The sequence below is a fragment of the Lissotriton vulgaris genome, chromosome 2_2 (genome assembly GCF_964263255.1).
Source record: "Lissotriton vulgaris chromosome 2_2, aLisVul1.2, whole genome shotgun sequence".
Lineage (NCBI taxonomy): Eukaryota > Metazoa > Chordata > Amphibia > Caudata > Salamandridae > Lissotriton > Lissotriton vulgaris.
Window position 1 is genome coordinate 296,186,565 of NC_141688.1, and position 24,135 is coordinate 296,210,699.

The window sequence follows — 24,135 nt, forward strand, 5'->3', positions numbered from 1 at the left end:
TTGGCCAAGAAGGAGCCTCCTGTGGGGCTGCGTGCCCATTCGACCAGGGCAACTGCAGCCACTGCTGCCTTGGGACACGGCGTTCCCTTGCAGGACACTTGTCAGGCAGCTACGTGGGCCTCACTGCACACGGTTACCAAGCATTTCTGCCTTGACCGTCCAGTCCGGAGAGGCGGCTTCTTTGGCCGTTCTTTTCTCTGTGACTTTCTGGTGTAATCTTGTTTGCTGATCCACCACGGGGTAGGTATTGATGGGGTATCTATTTTAAGGTAAGGAATCTATAACTAACGTGTCTCTTTCAGATGCACAAGTTACTACTTGTGTAACAATATATCTGTAGGAGACATTAGTTAGTGATAGATTCCTTACCGCCCGGCCCATCCTCCTGTTCTGCAATCTGATTACCAGGGTTAAGGTCATCCCCTTTTAGGGCCCTAGTTTTATGCACCAATGGTCAGTATCTTGCATGGCTCTGCGTTCCTGGCGTGGAAAGTCGTGTACAGAACTGACGTCGGCGCGCATGGGTGGCGCCTAAGGACTCTCCTTGACGTTATCTCGGCGCTGATGACGCCAGTGATGGATGCGGAACCGCAGGACGCCGCCTACTGACGCGCAAGTGTACTACTAAGCAAAACTTTCCGGATCCAGTCTGACGCCTAGGGATATTCTAAGGTAAGGAATCTATCACTAACTATATATAGTTTGTGCTTTATAAGCCTGGAACCTCGTCCAGTCTCATGCTAAATGCAAGAAAGTGGCAGAACTTCCTCACAGCGTGCACAAGCAGCTCCCCTGGCAGGGTCTATCTTGTTGAGACTATACAGAGTGATATGTCTACAGTACAGAAAATAAAAGTGCAGTAGTTTAAACCTGTTGTTACAGGACATGGTGCGACCAAGGCCTGACAGTCTCTAAATCCGAATCCGAGAGGGGTATTCCTAAATCTCTCTCCAAGCACCACACACAGGAAACTGTCGCTGTTGCATATCATTCCTAGAGGCTCTGTAAGAGTGAGTGATTAGATGACGCCCTTCCCACCACCCTATGAGACCAGTAAAGACCCCGGAGAGTCGAGGAGCCGCCGGGAAATCCGTCCAGAGCTCCCTCAGCTCACTCTCCAGTTTGGCATCCTGTAAAAACTGGTCTGTATGCGCGATTAAGTACGGACTGAGGTGCTGAACCCCCCTCCCTCTCCCCCCTCACATCAAGAACTGGGGCAGGGGGTCCTCTCCGCTCCCTGACCCCAGGAGCCGCTTCTCCCAGTTATCTGTCTCCTCAAGCCATCAAGCTGCCAGTGTGCAGCACAGTAGTACATGTGTATATCTGGTTCCGCCCATCCCTCTCCTCCAAGTCCCTGTTTAGGGTGTCAAGCGCCACCCTGCTTCGTTTACCCGCCCACAGGAGAGTCTTAAACAGGCTATCCAGCCTGCAGAAGAACCGATTCCCCAAGCATTTTTGCATACAGCAGTGGGCCTCCTTCTCAGTCTAAGAAAGCAATTATTCTAAGCCGAGAAATAGAAATAATAAGCCTGTGTTTCAGGAAAGGTGTGTCAGGGTCCAGACATCAAACCATAAACTGACGCTATTCGAAATACAGAGATTTAAGACTGTATTTAATTTTTGGGGACAATGAAGATGCTGCCCCAGGCTAACCATAGCTTACCATCATTCGAAGCCAGAAAAGGAACGCCTTCTAGACACCAGTCACAAAACGTATCTTATTTGTAATTGGGTAAATGTAAATGCTAAGAAAAACCTTGGATATTCTCCCTTTATTGGCTAGAAAAACGTAGGTTTATGCCCTCGTCTGGATTACGGTGTATTTTGTACCTTACACGATGCAGCGCATCCGGAATGCGGCTGCCCGGTTGGTGCTCACTCTGCCTAGAAAGCTTCCTCTATGGAATCCCTCGACACTTTACATTGGCAAAAGAGTACTCTTTAAACCCCGTGCTATTGTCATCAGAGCTCGCAGTGTAAAGGCCCCAGCGATCTCAATCCTCTCAGTCCTCATCATCCGGCCGCCATCTTAGATCAACCGGAGCCATCGGGTCAAGGTTCCTACAGTCCAATCAGCCACAATGGAACTCGCTAATCGAGCAGAGCATTCGGAAAACATTTTCCGGAAAAAAGCTTTGAGTGCTGTGCACAACTTCTTGCTGCTTAGCTCCTTGCCTTGGCCCCTTCCGGGAGATGGTTTTCCTGCGCGGGGACACGCCGGCCGGTGTAACCAGGTGCTATACAAGTGGAATATTATTATTATATGCCGTGGGTTCTAAGAGTTGACTTACAAAATGTCACTTGTAATTTCTATACACCTCTCAGTGCTAGCACAGAGTTCTGATCTGTGTCCAGCAAAACCAGCAGCTGCGGAAAAATAAAGGCGGTATCCTTTTAATACAAATCAGGCATCAGTCAAGTCTTTACCAGGGTCAGTCTAAGGGATGTCCCAACGCAGGGGTCTAAAAATCATATTGTGGAGGATTTTTACTGGGGATGTAGTTTCTACCTTGAATAGAAATGTAGTGGAAAATCTGGAGGGAGAATGTAAATAAATCAGTAAGGCAGGGCATTGTATCTGGATATGTTTGTTTTGAGCAGTAGAACCACAAATACGTGTGATGGGTTTCCCTCCTCTTATGCTCCTGTTAAGCCTCCGGAGCTCAACACCTGATCAGCGTGCTCGCAGGACTTCTGTTTGATGCCACATAGTTTAGCAGATTGTGGGCTAATTGTAGTGGCAGCTGCCCTGTTTCGTGTTCAATACGTTCCATCATTTTTGTGGCTTCTCTCCTGGTGCCAATAGTGGCGGCCCCACTTGCAGGGACGGGTGAGCCAGTAAGGCTTTGGCCTCGTTGCCGATGTTCTTGCATGAGATGGTGTTAAGGGTGTGAGCAGCGGTTTCTTCTTTCCTTGAGGAGACAGTGTATGACAATGTGTATGACAATCTTAACACTTTAGCAGTAGACACAACCACTATGAGTATTGAGAACACCACCTCAACTGCTTCCTGCTATTCTAGCTTTTCTCCGTTAAAGGAGAAGCAAGTCTGTGAGCTACTCACACAGATGAAGTCTGTGTCCCCCTTAGATCCCTGTCCTCCCTATGTACTACATATGGTTCCAGCGACCATTAAAGCTGTCTTGACACCTCTGTTAAATAAGATCATCCACCTAGGTGAATTTCCTAGCAGTTGGGAGAAAGCCTGCATTCTGCCCATCCTCAAGAAGGATACTCTTGACCCTTCTGAACCTAAGCACTACCGTCCCATATCCTGTTTGCCCCTACCAGCCAAAATTCTGGAAAAGGCCATGAATCAGGATATAATGAGATATGTGGACGAAAATAAGTTGTTAGACCCATCACAGCACGGATTTAGACCCTCTCACTCTACAGACACCTCTCTCATCATGGCTACGGAAGAATTACGTAAGACCATGGATGAGGGTGGCCGAACGGCCCTGATCTTATTAGACCTTACAGCGGCCTTCGACACTGTAAACCATTCCGTCCTGTTAAAAAGACTAGCAACCCTAGGTTTTACCGTCCCTGCTTTGGCCCTTGTAACATCCTACTTAGGCACCCGCATTCAACAAGTGCATTGGAATGGCCTGCAATCAGAGGAATCTTCTCTTCCGGGAGGGGTTCCTCAGGGCTCGGTACTCTCGCCCACGTTGTTTAATTTATATGTTACTCTGGCTACCCTGATTAGATCCCATGGCCTGCGTTTAGTGTCCTACGCTGACGACACACAAATTATAGTGTCAATTTCCCAATCAATTGAGGCTACAGCGTAGTGCTTCAGGAACTGCCTCGTAGGGGTAAAAAACTGGATGAGCCACAATTTCCTTAAATTAAACACGGAGAAGACCGAAGTTATAGAGTTCGGTCATACACCATCCGTCTGGAGTGACCTCTGGTGGCCACCAGAGGCAGGGTCCTGTCCCACCCCAGTACACAAGGTTAGGAATCTTGGTTTTCTGCTGGATAAAGATTTATCCTGCAGGGCACAAATCAACCAAGTGACGTTGGCCTGCTTTTTTAATATCAAGGTGCTCAGAAAAATCTTGCCTTACATCCCATCCACGTTAAAAAAGGCAGTAATGGGAGCCCTTGTAATGTCCCGAGTAGACTACTGTAATTCACTCTACCTGGGACCAGGAGAAAAACAACTGACAAAACTGCAGGCAATTCAGAACGCCGCTGCTAGGGTCCTGCTGAACCTCCCAAAGCGACACCCAACGTCCAAAGTTATACGGGAGCTTCACTGGCTCCCAGTCAGACGTAGAATACAGTTTAAGGCTCTCTGCCTGGTCCACAGGTCCTTACATGGGAAGGGACCTGATGACCTCGCTAAACTCCTGCCCCGCTACGTACCCTCACGCGCTCTGAGGTCAGCCAAGCTGGACCTAGTATGTCAGCCAAAAATCAAGAGTTCGATGGGGGGGGAAATCGTTTTCCTATCAAGCAGCGAAATTATGGAACTCGCTGCCCCCCACGCTTCGTGCACAAACGTCTAAACTCAGTTTCAGGAAGGCTTTAAAAACCTGGCGTTATACCCTGCCCTAACTTGCTTCCATCTGCTCTTCTGTACTATAGCGCCAAGACGCCGCGGCATTCGAGCGCTTTATAAACATTTCAGTCAGTCAGTCAGGAGCGCTTGGAACAGTTTCATGAAATGCTGCTGCAAAAAAAAGTGATGAGGACTTTATGGAGGAGTTGTGCAGTCTCCCAGGGAGCTCTGCAGTATCAGATCACATCAATTTCTTCATTCACTGATCCAACTTCTGCCACAAGGTGGTGCAAAGGTCCTGTATGTTTTTAATCTTCAGCTTTTAAATAGCTCAATGTCACATCCATAAATGTGTCTACATGTCTACAGCATCACATCAATAATTATGTGTCTAGAAGAAACCAAGTTAAAGAGATTGAACACTGGAAAAGAAAATAAACGTGTAAAGAGGCAAGTGGACACCCTGGGCACCACCTTGTCTCAACGCATCAGACAGCCTGCAGACTAACCCACCGATTCATGATACCCATTTTCTGCGAATTCTAAATTGCGATAAATACCGAATCGCAATTTAGAATTGGCATAATGGGATTCATGAAATTCTGCGATTAAAAAATAGCAATTCGCATTTGGCCGAAAAAAACGATTGCGATTTTCCCTAAATCGCAGAATAATCGCTAAATCGGACAATTTCCGTGTTGCAATTGCGATCTCGCTATTGGCGAAATCGCAAATTGCAATCTCGCTAATAATGAGATCGTAAAAACGGGAAGTCGCATTTCGAGCACAGTAATGACATCACAACCAGGAAGCAGGCAGTTCCCTCCCTCATTCTGAATACGGAGGCTGATTTGGAAGCAGCACTGCCCAAAGCTCCTCTCTAAACCACCTCCAGCTTTGAATCAGGATACACTCCACTGCAGCAATGTCACAGGAAGCAGCAGGGACCAGTTCCACAGGGAGAAAGCGAAAAATTAAATTCTCCAAACAGGAGCTGGAACATCTGTTTGAGGGAGTCAGTAGAGATCATGACAGACTGTTCGGGAAGGACTCCAGGAGGATGCCAGAGGCCGACAAACAGCGAATTTGGTTGCGCATCCACGCAAAAGTCAATTCAGTTGGAGTCACACAGCGATCAATCAACGATCTCAAGAAGGGATGGTACGACCTCCGAGGTCGTGCCAAGGAGAGGATCGCCGAGAGGCTGGGTAAGCGTGTTGCAACAGGAGGGGGAGAGCCAACAGTCCCTCCCAACACCCCATTGGAGGACCTCGTTGAGGACACCATGCAACCTGAGGCATGCGTGGGGGTAACCCGGCTGGACTCCTCCCGACCCACCCAAGAAAGCCAAGGTAAGTGCCATGCGATTGCGACCCTGTCCCCTAACAATGGCCATGTCCCTAGAGCTACCCATTAGAAACCCCAGTCATGCAGTCCATGAACACCAGAAAATCCCTATTGCATTCTGGGACATGTAGTCTGACCACAATTTATATTCAGCCCCATACAGCCAGATATGTCCTAATAGAGTCAATCCAACAGCCAATCAGGGAATGCTAGCCTGCATGCATGTAGCAACCTTCCATGTGCAAGATACATGTTATTAATCAACGTCAACTTTACATCACAGGTGGCGCTGAAGATACCAGCAGCGACAGTGAGGGGCTGCAAATTGACGAGAATCGTGAGGATTCTGAGGGTGACGCACATCCATCCACACAAACAGGTCCATCAGGGCGAGCACCAGCGCCAGCAGCCTTACCACCACCTGCAACGCCAGCGACAACAGGCGCACCACAATCGCCAACTGTGAGACCCATGCCAGTGGCATCGGCAACACCAGCAGCCGCCAGACCACCAACACAACGCACACCTACTGTGCCCACCCAGTCCAGCGGTCAGGTCAGGGAGCGGCGCCAAACAACACCACGTGCCGGCAGGAGGGGGGTGACTGTGCTTGTGCCGGGTCTTTCAATAGAGCGCCGCATGCTGCGCGTCCACCAACAACAGTCACGACACCTTGCAGCAATACATCTGCAGCTGCACAATACAGCCAGGAATGTTGGCCAGCTGTCCGACCGGATGGAGCGAATGACTACAGCAGTGGAGGCAAACACTGAGGCCATGCTGACCCAGCGGGACTTCAACCGGCGCCGCCACCGCCAGCTCCTAACACGCCTCTCTGCGTACACGCGCTCCAATTATACAATTGGCAACGCAACATCCCAGCTGTCCCGAAGATCATTGGCCATGCAAATCCAGATGGTCCAATGCTGCCAGTACGTGGCACAGCTACTTGAGCAGGCAACCACTGCAGTTCAGGCTCTGCAGGCAACTGGACAGGGCCAGGCAGGAGGGGATGACGCTAGTGAGGGAACATCTAGCCACCGCAGCCTTTCTTTGCCACCGGTTAGAGTTCACTGCCGCAGCAGCAGGCCCACTGCGGCATCACGGTCGAATCCGGAGGAAGAGGTTGAGAGGCGACTCGGAGCTTCGGGCCGGAGGCGCTAATGACATTTTTGCTCATAATGCTGGGACATGCTGATGAGAAAAGCATGCCATGTAAGAAATCAGGAGATGTATGACGCAATACACCTCAAATGTATCTTTTGAAAATAATGCAATATTATTGTGAAAACAACAATAATATTTATTCAATAACAGACTTATGTCATTATTTCAATTGTCATGCATGAGTGAAGTGTTGGGTGAGGGGAGTGGGTGCACTAGAAACAGTTTGTGATTTGGTTGCGGCTTCTGTGTCCTTCAGCTGGATTTTTCCCACGTGCATGAAGCGCATGTGCAGGTGGGCGGTTGTCCCCTTCCGACTCACTGCCAGATATCTCTACTGGTATCCTGCGCTTGGTAGCAATGTTGTGGAGTATTGCACACACGGCCACGATGCGGCAGCAGACCTCAGGTTCGTATTTGAGGGCCCCACCAGTCTTGTGCAGTATGCGGCGGCAGCTCTTCAAAAGGCCAAATGTCCTCTCAATGCTATTTCTAGTGCGGATGTGTGCAGCAATGTAACGCTGTTGCTGTGGTGTGGCAGGGTTGAGGTATGGGGTGAGGAGGTACTCACGGAGACCGGAGACGCTGTCACCTGAATGAAAGGAGCAGAGGGTGAGTGCCTGTTATGCGCAGCAACATGGTGACAATGTACCATTTAGTGGTATGTGTACTTACCTAGAAGGTGTCCTTCGCCAAAGTCTCCCCTGACCAGTTGTGTGTGCATGCCGCTGTGCCGGAATATGAATGAGTCATGTGTGCTCCCCGGGTATTGTGCCACTATGTCCGTGATGATTGTCTTAGGGTTGCACACCATCTGGATATTCAGGGATTCGTAGGACTTGCGGTTCCGGTACATGTATTCTGTTTGTGCAGGTGGGCAGATGTGGATGTGGGTACAGTCTATGCATCCAATTACATGGGGGAATTGTGCAATGTTGTAGAAATCCAGCTTGGTTTGATTCAAGTCCTGTTGGGTGGTTGGGAATGTGATGTAATGGTTTAGCCGGGTCAGCATTGCCTCCAGGAAACTCCTTAGACAGCGGGACATGGTGCTCTGGGAGATCCCCCCTGCATATGCACCTATCCCCGGGAAGCTTCCGGAGGCCAGGAGGTGCAGGCTGCACAAGACCTGTACATGGGTGGGCACTTCATTTGTCCTCCTTGTTGGGTGCTGCATCAGGGGGTCTAGGTCCCGGATCAGCTTAGTGATCATTGCCCCATTCAGGCGGTACTTGGAGTAGATTTGCTCCGCAGTTTGGCCCAGTAGGGTGATCCACTGGTGAAAAATTCGCTCCTGTATCCTGCGTCTGTTCCGTGCTGCTCGCTGAAGCCTTCGCCGCCTGACCACCATGTAGAGTCCTGACATTGTGAGAGTCCTCATGCTCCAGCTGCGTATCCTTAAGTATGTTTGGTCAGGCCTGCACCTGTGGGTAGTTTGTTAAAGTTTTTTTTTTTTCCTTAATGGTTACCACCTGGTTTGGGTTTTCCTTAAATTGTGCGTCGCTAATAGCGATTTTCGGGTTTTTCGCATTTTGCGACTTCTCTTGAATAGCGATCGCGAATATTTAGCGATTTCGCAAAATAATTCGCAGAATCCATGGTTTCTTGCAATTTCTGATTCCCTAAAGGGCTTCTTCCAGGATTCTGCGAATTACTTTGCGAACTCGTAATTTTTCTTTAGCGAATTCGCAATATTGAACTTTTCACTATCATGAATTCCATTTCTTCAAATTGCGATCGCAATTGTTGATTCGCAGCTATTGCGATTGCAATTTTGCTTCATGAATCTGGCTGTAGGGGGGGTCTATTTAAATGTGCACTGAATCAGACTTGATGTGCCTGATTAAATGGACTACACTACAAACCCTAGATATTTAGAAAAGAAACTACTGAGAGTGGACAAAACAAGGGCTCTTTGAAGCTTCCATTCACTCCTTCTCATTCTTCCGAAAGTCCCAGGAACGCTCTTTCTCCGGTAACGCTCCATCGATTTGGAGCTCCCATCTCGGAGACCCCCGGTGCATCCTTCCTGTGCTTGTTTCAATCTCAAAACTCTGCTGCTGAACAATGACTACAACTCGCCCCCTGAGCTTGCTGCAGCAACAGGATCATTCAATGTGTTAGCCTAATCCAGGTCTGCTTTCAATCTATCACTAATGACTTCAAGTTTATTCACGTTTATTTGAACGATAGATCCTCCAATATTTTCACAATGCATTAAAAATACATCTAAAATCTCACATCATTAAAAAACATCAAAAATCACATTCTACATTCAGCTTCTCTTTCAGCTTCGCCTATAACCGAATGCATCCAATAGTATCACATTTCATTTCTAAAACCATTAACAAATACTTTAACCCTTTGCATGAATAGCAACGGCTATATCGAAATGGCTCAATTCTGTTACAAGGGTTACTTCCTGGGCCCTATCTTTTATATCATACTTCATAAAAATCAGTCGTAAGAACTGCATTTGAATATCTAAAAGCATCTGACAGTCCATTAATATATGTAAAATGTCACATGAAGTGCCCCAAGTGCATGTGCATTTTCCTTTGTTTATCATAAAGCCTTTCACCGCATATATTCCGTAGCAGGGGTTCACCCCAGTTCTTATTCTTAATATTTCTCTTCGTAATGCCAGTCAGGCAACCTATCGATGTAAGGGAAGCATTGATCGAATTTTCCACACGCTAGCCATAATGTACTGAAATTGTATTCGATAGTTTTAATCCTGTGCCTGTGAAATTTTTCCTCTGCACCCTAAGTTGCCTCTTGTCCATTTTCATCATGTAAGTGACTTGTATGAACAATGGTGCATTATTTGTTACTCTTTGGGATACATTTATTATGTTACACTGTTTTTACTACTTCTGATTATTTAACCCTTTTGATGCTGATGACGAGCTCAGCTCGTCATCACCCACGGGTGTCGTGTGCTGATGACGAGCTGAGCTCGTCATGGTGCCACTAAAATGGCATTTTCCAGCCCAGGGGGGGGGGGAAACGCCCAGCAGCCATGTGGTTAAATTGTCAACCTTTAACCCTTATCTGTACTTTGTCTTGTAAAGCACTCTCAAACCCCGGGTCTTGCTAGCGCTATATACAACTATCAAATAAACAAACATGCAATGAATTAATTTTGTTTTAACTGGTAAGCCCTCGATTCAAACCTCAGCACGTTTGAAGTACATTGTGTGGTGCACTCTTCATCTTTTAAGCAGTCTTGCCTACAGATCCTCCGTTTGCTCATATCTGCAGCAAAATATGAGGCCAAGCACCGCTTGTACTTTGATGCACACACAGACTTTGAGCAATTCTTTTGAACTGAATGCATCTTTGTGATTTAAAGGTAACGTGTATAGATCCCTGCTCCACTGTACTGAACTCTAGCAGTGCAGTCAACACAGTCATAAATATCCTCTGATCTCATGGGTGCATTTTCAGAAATGGAAAGTTGAAAGAAATGGGAATCAGAGGCTTGTCCTCCGTTTGATCATTGCTGACTCCGGCGGCTCCAGCATTGTCACAGCAGAGAACTAGGAAGCTTTGCTACTGCAGATGGTAGTTCAGTATTTGAATATTGCTTGATTGGCTCTTGTTGGGGTGAAAGGGTATTGTTTGAGCTTACTATTAAATATGGATCTTCTATTCTGCATCTCATCTTCTTTTCCTTTTTTGCAGCATCTGAGGGCACGACCCTTATTGCCACCATGATGGATGATGATGACCTGGAGGCGGACTCTGCAGATGAATCTGTCTCCAATGAGATGCTGGCTGCGTCAGACGAGCCTTCGAAAATGTCGGCGGCATCCGGCAGAAGGATTCGGCGGTTCAAGCAGGAGTGGCTGAAGAAGTTTTGGTTTCTGCGATACTCCTCGACTTTAAATGAAATGTGGTGCCATGTATGCCGCCAATACACCGTCCAGTCCTCTCGGACCTCTGCATTTATTATTGGCTCCAAACAGTTCAAGATACACACTATCAAGCTGCACAGCCAGAGCAACTTGCACAAGAAGTGTCTGCAGCTCTACAAGCTCCGAATGCATCCAGAAAAGACGGAGGAGTTATGCCGTAACATGACCCTGCTCTTTAACACAGCCTATCACCTGGCTCTGGAAGGCAGGCCCTGCTATGATTTCAGGCCCCTAGCAGATCTTCTGAGGAAGTGTGAACTCCGGGTGGCAGATCAGTATATGAACGAAGGGGACTGCCAGATTTTGATTCATCATATTGCCAGAGCTCTGCGAGAAGATTTGGTAGAACGCATCCGGCAGTCCCCTTTCCTCAGCATCATACTGGATGGGCAAAGCGAAGACTTGTATACAGACACCGTGGCAGTGTACGTGCAGTATACTAGCAGCGATGGACCACCAGCCACTGAGTTCCTGTCCCTTCAAGAGCTTGGATTGCCAACAACGGATAGTTACCTCCAAGGAATCGACAGAGCATTTTCAGCTCTGGGAATTAGACTTCAGGATGAGAAGCCAACTGTCGGCCTGGGCGTAGATGGTGCAAACATCACTGCCGGGCTGAGAGCAAACATGTACATGGCCATCCGCAAAACGTTGCCTTGGTTGCTCTGCTTGCCCATCATGGTACACCGGCCTCATCTGGAAATTTTGGATGCAATCAGTGGAAAAGAGCTACCATGTCTGGAGGAACTTGAGAACAACTTAAAACAGTTACTAAGCTTTTACCGTTACTCACCAAGGCTCATGTGCGAGCTAAAACTCACTGCTGCTACCCTTTGTGAGGAGACCGAGTTTCTGGGGGACATTCGAGCTGTCAAATGGATCATTGGTGAGCAGAACGTCCTCAATGCTTTGATCAAAGACTACCCTGAAGTAGTGGCCCACCTCAAAGACGTCAGTGTGCAAACTCACAGGGCTGACGCTTCCGCCATTGCTCTAGCTCTTCTACAGTTCCTCATGGATTATCAGTCAATTAAGCTCATTTACTTTCTACTGGATGTGATTGCTGTGCTGTCACGTCTGGCCTACGTCTTCCAAGGTGAATACCTCCTTGTGTCCCAGGTGGATGAAAAGGTCGAGGAGGCAATCCAGGAGATCAGCAGGTTGGCTGACTTCCCTGGTGAATACCTTCAAGAATTTGAAGAGAACTTTCGAGAAAGCTTTAATGGCATTGCCTTGAAAAATTTACGGGTGGCTGAAGCCAAGTTCCAGTCCATCCGCGAAAAGATCTGCCAGAAGACTCAGGTGACCTTGGCCCAACGTTTTGATTCTCATAGTCGGACATTTGTCAAAGCCTGCCAGATCTTCGATTTGTCGGCTTGGCCTAGAAACACAGATGAGCTAATGAACTATGGTGAAGAGGACATGATCCAGATCTTTGAACACCTTGAGACCATTCCAACATTCTTAAGAGAATCCTGTAGAGACGGATCTGACTCCAGGGGATGTTTGTTGATGGAGTGGCGAGAACTTAAGGGGGATTATTACACCAAGAACGGCTTTAAAGACTTGGTTAGTCACATCTGTAAATACCAACAGAGATTTACACTCTTAAATAAGATCGTGCAGCTCCTCAAAGTCCTTCCCACATCAACAGCTTGCTGTGAAAAAGGGCGTAACGCCCTTCAGAGGGTACGCAAAAACAACAGGTCCCGGCTGACGTTGGAGCAGCTTAGCGACTTTTTGATGATTGCTGTCAATGGACCTCCCATTGCCAGTTTTGATGCGAAGAGAGCACTAGATAGCTGGTTCGAGGAGAAATCAGGTAGCAGTTATTCACTGTCTGCTGAGATGCTGACGCGCATGTCGTCCATAGACCACAAGCCAGTCCTTCACAGCCTGGACATCAGCTCAGAATTTTATCCAGATATGTAGACGGTGGAAGAACGTCTACACTTACAAAAGCTGTAGAACATTTTTTCTATACTATTAAGCTTTGATATATTATATGAATATATATTATATATATATATATTATGAAAATTGCATCTGAAAGTTGAGAATAATTTTGTTGTTGGGTTCGGTGGAAGCGCTGTGGGATTTAGGATGCCTTTTTTAGGAAATAAAAATGGCTTTACTTCATTTGAAAATGGACTTTACCCCTAAACCTCACCACTAGCTTTCTTCCTCTTCCTCATAAGCAGGGGAATGGCCATTTTCAAATGAGCAGGAGCCTATCTGCAATGCTTCCTTTCTAATGGCAGAGCCATAGTAGGACATACCTCAACCGGGTCCTGAGTCTGGGCCAGTTTTATCCTTTGTCCCCGGAGCTTCATGTCCTACCTTGCAGGGGTTTTGTTTTAAGATCACCCTGTAGAACCCCTGCTTCACTCGCTCTGTTACCAGCCGAATGCTAGGAAAGTTGTTTGACTTGTTAAAAAGAACGAAAACCATGTGCACATGTTACTATTTTGTTTTCTGCTTAATCAGATATTCTATATTCCCTTTAGATTTTTATAGTAGATGTCAAACGTTCACTGCTAAACTGTGATTTCACCCGGACCCCCGCACAAGGAGGACATCTCAATGACTCAAATCGTCTTCCTACTTGTGTTACTATCACTGCACTTGGCAGGGCTTGGATAGAATAAGCTAGATCTGACAGAACTTTTTCTGTAGTTATATTGTTACTGACTGGTTGATGAGGGAAGGGACTATGACTTGAAGGTACATGTTGCCTATTTGAAGGGGCACGATAAGCAGGAGTTGTTCAGAAGCCAATTTTATGATTCCTAAAAACTATTGGAGTCTGTTGCTGTTAAAACTATTTTACATTGTTTATTTATTCTTGTACATTATAGTTATCGATGATTGTGTTCGAAGGTGCCCGGCTGGCTGCAGGTAGCCGTGCTCTCCAGATATATACTTCCCCAGATGAAAGAAGAGAGCGTTTTGAACTTCTAGACCTACCTAGCTCCAAGTCTGCTAGAAAAATCTTGATGGTGCTCTAATTTTGGAAGGGGCACGAGATTTAGGGGGGGCTGTGTGCGTGTGCAGGGACTTGCACGTGATATGGTAAGTTACATAGGAGGCTGTATAGTAACTCTCTGTCACCCTTGCTGTCTTGAATTTATCCAGAATTTCGAGAACAGAGCATCTGGCGTTTTACCTCTGACACTCTTTAATCTGCTCATTGTTCGTTCAGGCTTTTTAAGATTATCTTCGGGACAGGTGCCATGTGAGCACTAGGTGGTTGACTCACTAGTCTAGAAACTTGGTGCTGTACTTCTCTTCTGATAAGCCAGAACTTTGTATTAATTATTCCTGATTCCCAAAACCTTGATCATTTACCATATCAACCTGATGCTGCTGGTGCTAGACAAAGTTTGAGAATGCACTTTTTGTAACCAAGAAACTTGCTCAACCTTGCAGTGTCCTAGAGCAATTCTGCACAAGATGTTAAGCTCTTTGAATGACCGCAACACTGCCTGACAGCCCAGGTTTGTTCAACATTTGTCCACACAGCTGTCCGGATTTATGTATATCTACATGAGATACATTTTTTATAATGAATCTACATGGAAATTATTTAGCTAGTCATTTATCCTGGAAGTCTAGCCTGGTCTGGCTTTCATGTAGCAATCTTGGAAGCCCATCGCTTAAAGTCTCTAAATGTACAATTTGGAATGAGGAATGCTGGGGGTGCCCCAAGAGTAAATGCATTTGTTTCGTAATGAAGTTGGCCTGTTTCCTGTTCCTCAGTCACATTGTGTCCTTGACAGTGAAACTGATCCCATGCGGAATCAGTTCCGGTGTGGTCCTCACCAGAGTGGTTCGCCAGATCCTCCCAGGGACCCACATGCCAGATAGCAGCGGAGTAGCTTCTCCGACACCTTCATGGGTTTGGAGTTGTATCTCAGCTGATACTTGCTTTCCAGGCACAAGTATTTTCGATCTGTGTCTGTTGGGTGCTCTGCCATTGACACTGCAGCTCGTTTTGAAAAGGCGTTGGTTGGTTCCCACTTTTCTGGATAACTTTTCTTGATGCACAACTTCCTCCAGAGTTTCAACCTTTTAAATTGCTAGTGAGTGAACATATTGACTGTTTAGGGCTGTGGGTGTGCTTGGGGTACTTAAAAGGTGTAGGATGCACCCGATTCTACCACTTGTCCCATCTTTGGTTCCAGAGACCTGTAGGAAGCTGGGATAGATAAAAGGGGCTCCTTCATGGGAACGAACGAGCAACCGTCCTCTCTTTATTGAGATTATCGGTAGGTCCTAGAACACCCTTCTGCTCTGCTACCAACACCTCGTAGGCTCTTGTCATTAAGGTGCCACTGACTAGCATCTCCATTCTGACCTTGCTCTGTGAGCAGCTGCAGGTCTTCTCTTTTCTCTCATACGACTGAGACCTTCTGAGGTGTACCCCAATGAATGACAGAAAGGTGAGACTGTTTGTTGTTGAAAAAAAACCTTGAGGTGGACCTAGACCTGAAATGAATGTTGGAATATTATCTGCAGAATAGTCAATATGCAGTGTCAGGACTCTCATGAAATAGTTCTGTATGGGTGCAGGGTGGTAATACATGTTTGAGCTTACCCAAATCATGTACTGCCATGCACTTCATGGGAGTCTAACTCGCTGTGTTACCTCACTTATGACCAAGCCAAGTCTGGCTTACTGCCCCCCTATCCTCAGCTATACCACTGAGTCTCTCTCACTGAACAAGGTTATGGACACTTCAGAGGAGTCCCACTTTTTGGGTCATGTACACTTCAGCAGGGTGTCACTTCTGTGGGTCATGCACACTTCAGCAGGGTCTCACTTCTCTGGGTCATGTACACTTCAGCAGGGTGTCACTTCTTTGGGTCATATGCGCTTCAGAAGGGTTTCACTTTGGGTCATGTACACTTCAGCAGAGTCTCACTTCTTTGGGTCATGTACACTACAACAGGGTCTCACTTCTTTGGGTCATGTACACTTCAGCAGGGTCTCACTTCTCTGGGTCATGTACACTTCAGCAGGGTGTCACTTCTTTGGGTCATGTGCGCGTCAGAAGGGTCTCACTTCTTTGGGTCATGTACACTTTATCAGGGTGTCACTTCTTTGGGTCATGTCTACAGCAGTGACTCACTTCTTTGGGTCATGTACACTTCAGCAGGGTGTCACTTCTCTGGGTCATGTCTACAGCAGTGACTCACTTCTTTGGGTCATGTACACTTCAGCAGGGTGTCACTTCCTTGGGTCATGTACACTTCAGCAGAATCTCACTTCTTTGGGTCATGTGCGCTTCAGAAGGGTCTCACTTCTTTGGGTCATGTACACTTCAGCAGGGTGTCACTTCCTTGGGTTATGTACACTTCATCAGGGTCTCACTTCTTTGGATCATGTCTACAGCAGTGTCTCACTTCTTTGGGTCATGTACACTTCAGCAGGGTGTCACTTCTTTGGGTCATGTACACTTCAGCAGGGTGTCACCTCTTTGGGTCATGTCTACAGCAGTGTCTCACTTCTTTGGGTCATGTATACTTCAGCAAGGTCTCACTTCTTTGCGTCATGTCTACAGCAGTGACTCACTTCTTTGGGTCATGTACACTTCAGCAGGGTGTCACCTCTTTGGGTCATGTCTACAGCAGTGTCTCACTTCTTTGGGTCATGTATACTTCAGCAAGGTCTCACTTCTTTGCGTCATGTCTACAGCAGTGTCTCTCTTCTTTGGGTCATGTCTACAGCAGTGTCTCACTTCTTTGCTTCATGTCTACAGCAGTGTCTCACTTCTTTTTGTCATGTCTACAGCAGTGTCTCACTTCTTTTGGTCATGTCTACAGCAGCGTCTCTTCTTTTGGTCATGTCTACAGCAGTGTCTCACTTCTTTTGGTCATGTCTACAGCAGCGTCTCTTCTTTTGGTCATGTCTACAGCAGTGTCTCACTTCTTTGGGTCATGTACACTTCAGCAAGGTCTCTCTTCTTTGGGTCATGTCTACAGCAGTGTCTCTCTTCTTTGGGTCCTTTCTACAGCAGTGTCTCTCTTCTTTGGGTCATGTATACTTCAGCAGTCTCACTTGCTGTCTTGGATCACATACACTACAGCCAAGTCTCACTTGTAGTTTGGCGGAGTGCAACTCTAACTGTATTTGGTTATGTACACCTTGATAGAATATCTCTCGCTACATTTGGTTACGTATTGCTCAGCATAGTCCCACTAACTGCCATGGTTTATTTACACTTAACTGAGTCTCACTCACTGCCATGGATGATGTTTACTTCATCTACGTCTAACTTTAACCGCCTTGAGTCACATACACTTCTTCAGAGTCTCACTTGCTGCCCTGGGTCACATACACTACAGCAGAGTCTCATCTGCTGCCAAGGGTCACACACAACAGCAGCGTCACACTGGGCTGCCTTGGATCACTTACATTTCACCAGCGTCACACTTGCTGCCCTGGGTCACGTACACTTCAGTGGTGTTACACTTGGTGCCCCTGGTCACTTACACTTCAGTGGTGTGACACTTGGTGCCCTGGGTTACTTACACTTCAGCAGAGTCTCACTAGCTTCCCTCGTTCACGTACACTTCACCAGTGTCACACTTGTTGCCATGGGTCACATCCACTTCTGCAGAGATTCTGCATTTGGTCACATACACTCCTTGACTGCCCTCAGTTAGGTTTCCTTTAGCATATACCTCAGCGAAGTCGTACTGCCTTAGATTACATACACTTCAGCAGTGTTACACTTATTGCCCTTGGTCACGTACACTTCAGCAGAGTCTCACTAGGTGCCTAAGTCACTTACGCTTCAGTGGTATTATTCTTGTTGCCCTGGGTCACTTACACTTCATTGGTGTTACACTTGGTGCCCTGGGTCACCTACACTTCAGCTGTGTCACACTTGCTGCCCTCGGTCATGTACACTTCAGTGGTGTTACACTTGGTGCCCTGGGTCACTTACACTTCAGCTGTGTCATACTTGCTGCCCTGGGTCACGTACACTTCAGCGGTGTTACACTTGGTGCCCTGGGTTACTTACACTTCAGCGGTGTTACATTTGGTGCCCTTGGTCACTTACACTTCAGCAGAGTCTCACTTGCTTCCCTGGTTCACGTACACTTCACCAGTGTCACACTTGTTGCCATGGGTCACATCCACTTCTGCAGAGATTCTGCATTTGCTCACATACACTCATTGACTGCCCTCAGTTAGGTTTCCTTTAGGACATACCTCAGCGAAGTCCTACTGCCTTAGATTACATACACTTCAGCAGTGTTACACTTATTGCCCTTGGTCACATGCACTTCAACAGAGTCTCACTAGGTGCCCTAAGTCACTTACGCTTCAGTGGTAATATACTTGTTGCCCTGGGTCACTTACACTTCATTGGTGTAACACTTGGTGGCCTGGGCCACCTACACTTCAGCTGTGTCACACTTGCTGCCCTGGGTCACGTACACTTCAGCGGTGTTACACTTGGTGCCCTGGGTCACTTACACTTCAGCGGTGTTACACTTGGTGCCCTAGGTCACGTATACTTCAGCGTGTTACACTTGTTGCCCTTGGTCACGTACAATTCAGCAAAGTCTCACTATGTGCCCTAAGTCACTTACGCTTCAGTGGTGTTACACTTGGTGCCCTGGGTCACTTACACTTCAGCGGTGTTACACTTGGTGCCCTGGGTCACTTACACTTCAGCGCTGTTACACTTGGTGCCCTGGATCACTTACACTTCAGAGGTGTTACACTTTGTGCCCTTGGGCACTTACACCTCAGCTGTGTCACACCTGCTGCCCTGGGTCACGTACTCTTCAGCGGTGTTACACTTGGTGCCCTGGGTCACTTACACTACAGCGCTGTTACATGTGGTGCCCTTGTGCACTTACACTTCAGCAGAGTCTCACTTGCTGCCCTGGTTCATGTATGCTTCAGTGGTATTACACTTGTTGCCCTGGGTCACATTCACTTCTGCAGAGATTCTGTATTTGGTCACATACACTTCAGTGGAGTCCACTCCTTGACTGCCCTCAGTTAGGTTTCCTTTAGCATACCGCAGCGAAGTCGTACTGCCTTAGATTACATACACTTCAGCGTATTACACTTGCTGCCTTGGGTCACGTACACTTCAGCAGAGTCTCACTTGATGCCCTAAGTCACTTACGCTTCAGTGGTGTTACACTTGGTGCCCTGGGTTACTTACACTTCAGTGGTGTACACTTGTTGCGCTAGGTCATGTACACTTCAGCAGAGCCTCACTTGCTGCCCTGGTTCACATACACTGACACTGCTTCCCTGGTGCACATACACTACAACTGTGTCTCACCTGCTGCCCTGGCTCACATACACTTTAGCTGTGTCTCACCTGCTGCCCTGGCTCACATACACTTTAGCAGTGTCTCACTTGCTGCCCTGGGTCACATACACATCAGCAGAGTCTCACTTGCTGCCCAGGTTCACATACGCTTCAGTGGAATCCACTCCTTGACTGCCCTCAGTCTGATTTACTTCAGCATATACCTCAGCGAATTCGTACTGCCTTATACCACATACACTTGTCACCCTTGCTGCCCTGGGTCACGTATACTTCAGCAGTCACACTTGCTCCCCTGGCTCAGCAAAGTCCTCTTATTGACTGCTCTGTATTACCCTCACCCTCATGTCCTCATGCACTTCAAAGGCACCTTAGTCATTTCCATGCCATTCTCCTTATACAGACTAGTGGAATCTCAGTTGCTTCCAACAGATGCCTTAGTGGGCTGTCACTCATTCCAGCATCATTCTCATCAGACACTTCAGCTGAACCTCACTCATTTCCCAATAATTGTCATTATAAACATCAGGGATGTCTCACTGATTTACACATGTCCTCATCAGCAAACAATAAATTGATGGAAAGAATGCTTGAATTAATCTCAGCCACTAGTGACCGCTTGAGCAGCATTTCAGCCCATCCATGCCTGGCAATTCAGGCTTGATTGTTCCTAATGGAGCAGGGCCAAGGCTGATTCCCGTCTGAGGTGGCAGGGTGGATAAAAAGGGATGGACGGGAATGGGCTGCTGAATAATTACCAGTGCCTAAGAATAATTCTGGTATTTCACTCATCATATCTGTTGTTCACATGTCCACTTTAAGTAAACCTCACTCATTTTCCATCACACCTTGTCAGATTTAATTCATCCCTACATAGCTGTCCTGTGCACTTGGGGATACCATTCATTCTACCATCACTGTATTTGTCCATTTCAGTTGTCTCTAACTCATTCCTCATGACTGTTATGTTTCTCGGTGGGCTTCTCTTCACTCCCCATCACTATTTTTATACCAATTGAATTGAATGTGGCATTTATAAAGTGCATGGCTACCCAACCAGGTTTCCAAGTGCTACAAAATAGTAGACAAGGGGTGCCTTATCTCAAAGCCCTCCATAAACTAGGTTAATACCCTGTTTCTGAAAAAGCGAAGTGTTATGGACTTTGCAGAAGTTGCTCTCTCTGGAGGCGGCCTGCAGCTGGGCAAGAAGAGAATTCCACACTTTTATAGCCAAATAAATACATCAGATCCTGCCTGCCTTGGCTCGTTTAACTCTTAGAACAAGCGGCAGGCACCAATTCGATGACCACAGGCATCTCACAGGAGTATATCACAAGGTCAGGCAGCAAAGATAAACTGGGCCGCCGCCCATCAAAGCTCTATCGACCATGTAGAAGTCCTTGATCTGAATACATTTATCCACAAAAAACCAGTGAAGGTCTCTGAGTAGGATATAAATGTGGGCAAATTTCCAGGAGGCGGGCTGCCACATTCTGGATGATCTGAAGATGTTGAACAAGGCCTTAATTTACTCTCAAGTATAACACATTTCCATAGTCCAGACGAGAAATATCAACCTGTCTAACTGTTTTCTGGGTCTCATACTGCAGAGACCAGAAAACTGTCCTCAAGCATCTGAGAAAACCAGAACAAGAGGCTCTCACCTTGTGAATCTGCTGGTCAAAGGTAACGTGTTAATCCAGTTAAATGCCCAGGATTTTCACTATGGATGTTGGAACCTGGACTGGACCTAATTCTGCCGGCCTCCATTATGGCCCAGATAAAATGTGCTGATTACCTACCACCATATTTTTTGTTTTATTACCCTTCATTTTAAGGCAGTTAGCGTCCATCAATTTTGCCAGTGATTGAAGACAGTGCTTCAATTTGTATGAGCCTTTTTTCTCATCAGACGTAAATCTGATTTGTGTATTGTCCACTAGAGATTATAGAGAAGCCAAAAGCTTCCACTTTATCTGCACATATGGAAATTGATAAGTGTGGGTTTCAAAGAAGAACCTTGTGGTACCCCATACCAAATTAACTCACTGATGATGTAGATGGGTTAAATAGTACATGAAAAGAGTGATCTTTCAGAAACGAGCCAAATTAGTTCAAAGCTGTGCCTGAGACACACCACACTTCAGTCTCCCGAGTAGTACCCGATGGGGCACCTTTCCAAATGCTGCAATAACATCCAATAGAATAAGGGCCGCCATCCTTGCTGCATCAAGGGGGACTGTGCTGTAACTCATTCACCACCACTCTTCTCATACACGTCAAGGGGATTGCACCTTTCCCCACCACTCTTCTCACACAGATCAATGGGCTGGCGCTCAATCACCACCACTCATCTCATACACATCAATGTGCTGTAACTCATTCACCACCACTCTTCTCATACACGTCAAGGGGATTGCACCTTTCCCCACCACTCTTCTCACACACATCAATGGGCTGTCCCTCGTTCACCACCTCTCTTCTCATCTGCATCACTGCCACAGCACTGTTCTCATGAGTTCTCATGAGCTCATTAGCATCACTGCCCTCACTGGACGCACTTCAGTGGCTCTCCCCTGCCACCCTCACGGGCTTTCCGGCTTCCCACCTCTGCTCTTCTGCGTTTCAATGGGATCTCACTCATTCCTGCATCATTGGCTCCATTCACCTTATCTGCTGCTCACCTTCCCCAGCTTCCATCACTTCCTAGAAGGCGAGGATATCCCATGTACCACCAATCCTTGCATCACCTGACTGGCTGCAGTTTGAATTCCATCATGTTTTCATGTCTTGTTGTGGCTCTGTTGGTGCACTCCTTTGGGTCAGATACGTATACCCTGCCTACCAAGTGCTTTAAACTGCCCGCTTCCTACAGCACACATGCTGTACCTCCTACCCCACCTGTTCAGTCTCTTAAAAACCAGTAGTATGAATCACACTGCTCAGACTACTTGAGGTGCTGCTACCCCTGCTCTTCCAACACATGCACCCCAAACTGCCCTTTTGATGTATTTCTTTACAATACTCCTGAAGGTCCTCTGGTTCCACCTCATACAGCTTTGCCAAGGCCCCCTTAGTCCTGGCGGCAGCCCCCATTCTCTCATATGCTGGCAGCGTGCTAGGCTCTGCCAGTGCACCTCAGTCCCCGGGGCGGCCCTTGACAGGCTCTCAGCAGCTGGGACCCTAATCAAGCAAGAAATCATTGTCACTGGATGTTTTTTTTCAATCGTAAGATTTATTTTGAGCTCCACTTAGCTTGTCACCCTGGAGATGGCCTACTTTGCCCCAGTTCAGTCCTTCCTCTTTCCCTGCAGGTGTCTCAGCATTAGTGCTTCTAGTGGTCCTTCAAGTAATACCATTTGCAAACTGCAGCACCTTTACTGTCAGGACTACGGACATGCACAGCTCTTCAGAGGAAAAGCAGAATGTACTTAAATCAGGAACCATCGCTAGTTCTCAATTTTGAGGTTTATCCCTTTGCCAGAACTGTAGGCTTGTTTACGTATAGCGTCCTGTCTGTTAACCACACAAAATATGGTACTTTTGTGATTTTTTAATCAATGTGCCACAAATATAGCTATAAGCATGGGATGGCAGAGCCCGGAAGTGGGCTAAAACATCCGCCCTGGTTTGCAGACTTAGCTCATAAGGACTCAGTCACTCTTCTGGGACACAGCAGTTCCGCTCGAGGGATGCTTGGAAAACACTAAGAGGGTTACTGACTGGTCTGAAAATGGTGGGCAGTGGAGGCGGGATAACGCCACTGGTAAGACTTCAGCTGTAACACTCCTTACCACCCTAACACACCTTAGCCCTCCAGTAAAAGTCATTTGTCCCTCCTTGTTTGGAGAATGTGGGGCAGCTGTGCTTGGCATAGATTGCACAGCCACCTCTCCGATGCGTACTCACGGTTTATACCACACTTTTACTCCATGTTTTATATTATTACTTTGCAGACTCTGCTTTAAAGTTCCTGTGTGAAAAAGGCATATTACACTGGATACAAATAAAGCTATTTTGATATACGTTAGTATGTACATGGAAAAACAAAAAAGTATGTCCTTTTATCCCCTGTATTGGATGATTGTTAATAAAAACATTTCAGTTTAAACAGTGTGGTGGCTTATCTGGCTTGAAGCGGCGCACGATGAACCAAAAACCCAGCCATCTATGGCGGTGCTGTAAGTCCTAGCAGCAGGCTCATGGGGATTACTCTCTGGGGGCCATGTTGGCTTGGAGCATCTGAACAGCTGGGAGGCTATATTGGTCTGTCCTTTTCTTCTTCTTCTAAGAAGTGCTCATTGTCAGTAGCTTGACACTGCCAATGCTTGGTGATTTACTTTTTTGTGTTATAGGTGAGAGTCTAAGTTTTGCTCCTTCAGCATCATATGTTATGTTATGTTATCAGTTTTGTTGAGCGCGACAGCTGCCCCAGCAACGGGGCGTCCCGGCGCTAAGAACCAAGCATAAGCAATGAGGAGGGGGGGGGGGGGGGGGACTACCAAAGAGAAAAGAGGGGCGTTTTTACTGCTTTGCAAAAGGCGGACAGATTGGTAAGGCCACGGATGTGGAGGGGCAAGGAGTTCCATAATTTTGCTCCCCTTAATCTGAAGGAGCGACCTCCGATACGACAGAACCTCGTGCGGGGGACCACTACAAGGTGTTGGCCCGTGGAGCGAAGATTGCGTTGGGGGGTATAAGGTGTTAGCAGCGCTCGGAGTAGTTCGGGGCCATCAGTTCCAAGGTTTTTACATGCGATGGTAAGAGCCTTAAACTGGATGCGAGCTTCCATGGGCAGCCAATGGAGCCTCTTTATGGTGGCTCTGGCCGAGCATCTTCTGGGCAGGCCTACAATTGCCCTGGCTCTCTGATGCCCATCTCTCAAGGC

General features: G+C 47.1%; 2 protein-coding genes across 5 annotated transcripts in view; both read left to right on the forward strand.

Annotated features, from left to right (window-relative positions):
- Positions 1-23,352, forward strand: part of LOC147729330 (zinc finger protein 862-like) — a 376,617-nt gene extending 353,265 nt beyond the window's left edge. For 3 of the 4 annotated variants that reach the window (XM_086959616.1, XM_086959615.1, XM_086959617.1), the window contains one exon: positions 10,712-23,352. In XM_086959616.1, the coding sequence (XP_086815742.1) occupies positions 10,712-12,876 (2,165 nt within the window). In that variant the 3' untranslated portion in view covers positions 12,877-23,352. The remainder of the gene's footprint in view (positions 1-10,711) is intronic. The other variant, XR_015309189.1, reaches the window with a different exon arrangement.
- LOC147729331 (uncharacterized) lies at positions 5,439-7,024 on the forward strand. The gene is made up of 2 exons (XM_086959915.1): positions 5,439-5,865; positions 6,144-7,024. The coding sequence occupies exons 1-2, from the start codon at positions 5,439-5,441 to the stop codon at positions 7,022-7,024; spliced, it is 1,308 nt and encodes a 435-aa protein (XP_086816041.1).
- Positions 23,353-24,135: the final 783 nt, after the last annotated feature.

Excerpts from the sequence above, each read along its gene's own strand:
- LOC147729331 (XM_086959915.1), top strand. The coding sequence starts at position 5,439 with ATGTCACAGGAAGCAGCAGGGACCAGTTCCACAGGGAGAAAGCGAAAA. Across the intron at positions 5,866-6,143 it reads ACCCACCCAAGAAAGCCAAG|GTGGCGCTGAAGATACCAGC; the intron begins GTAAGTGCCATG and ends TTTACATCACAG.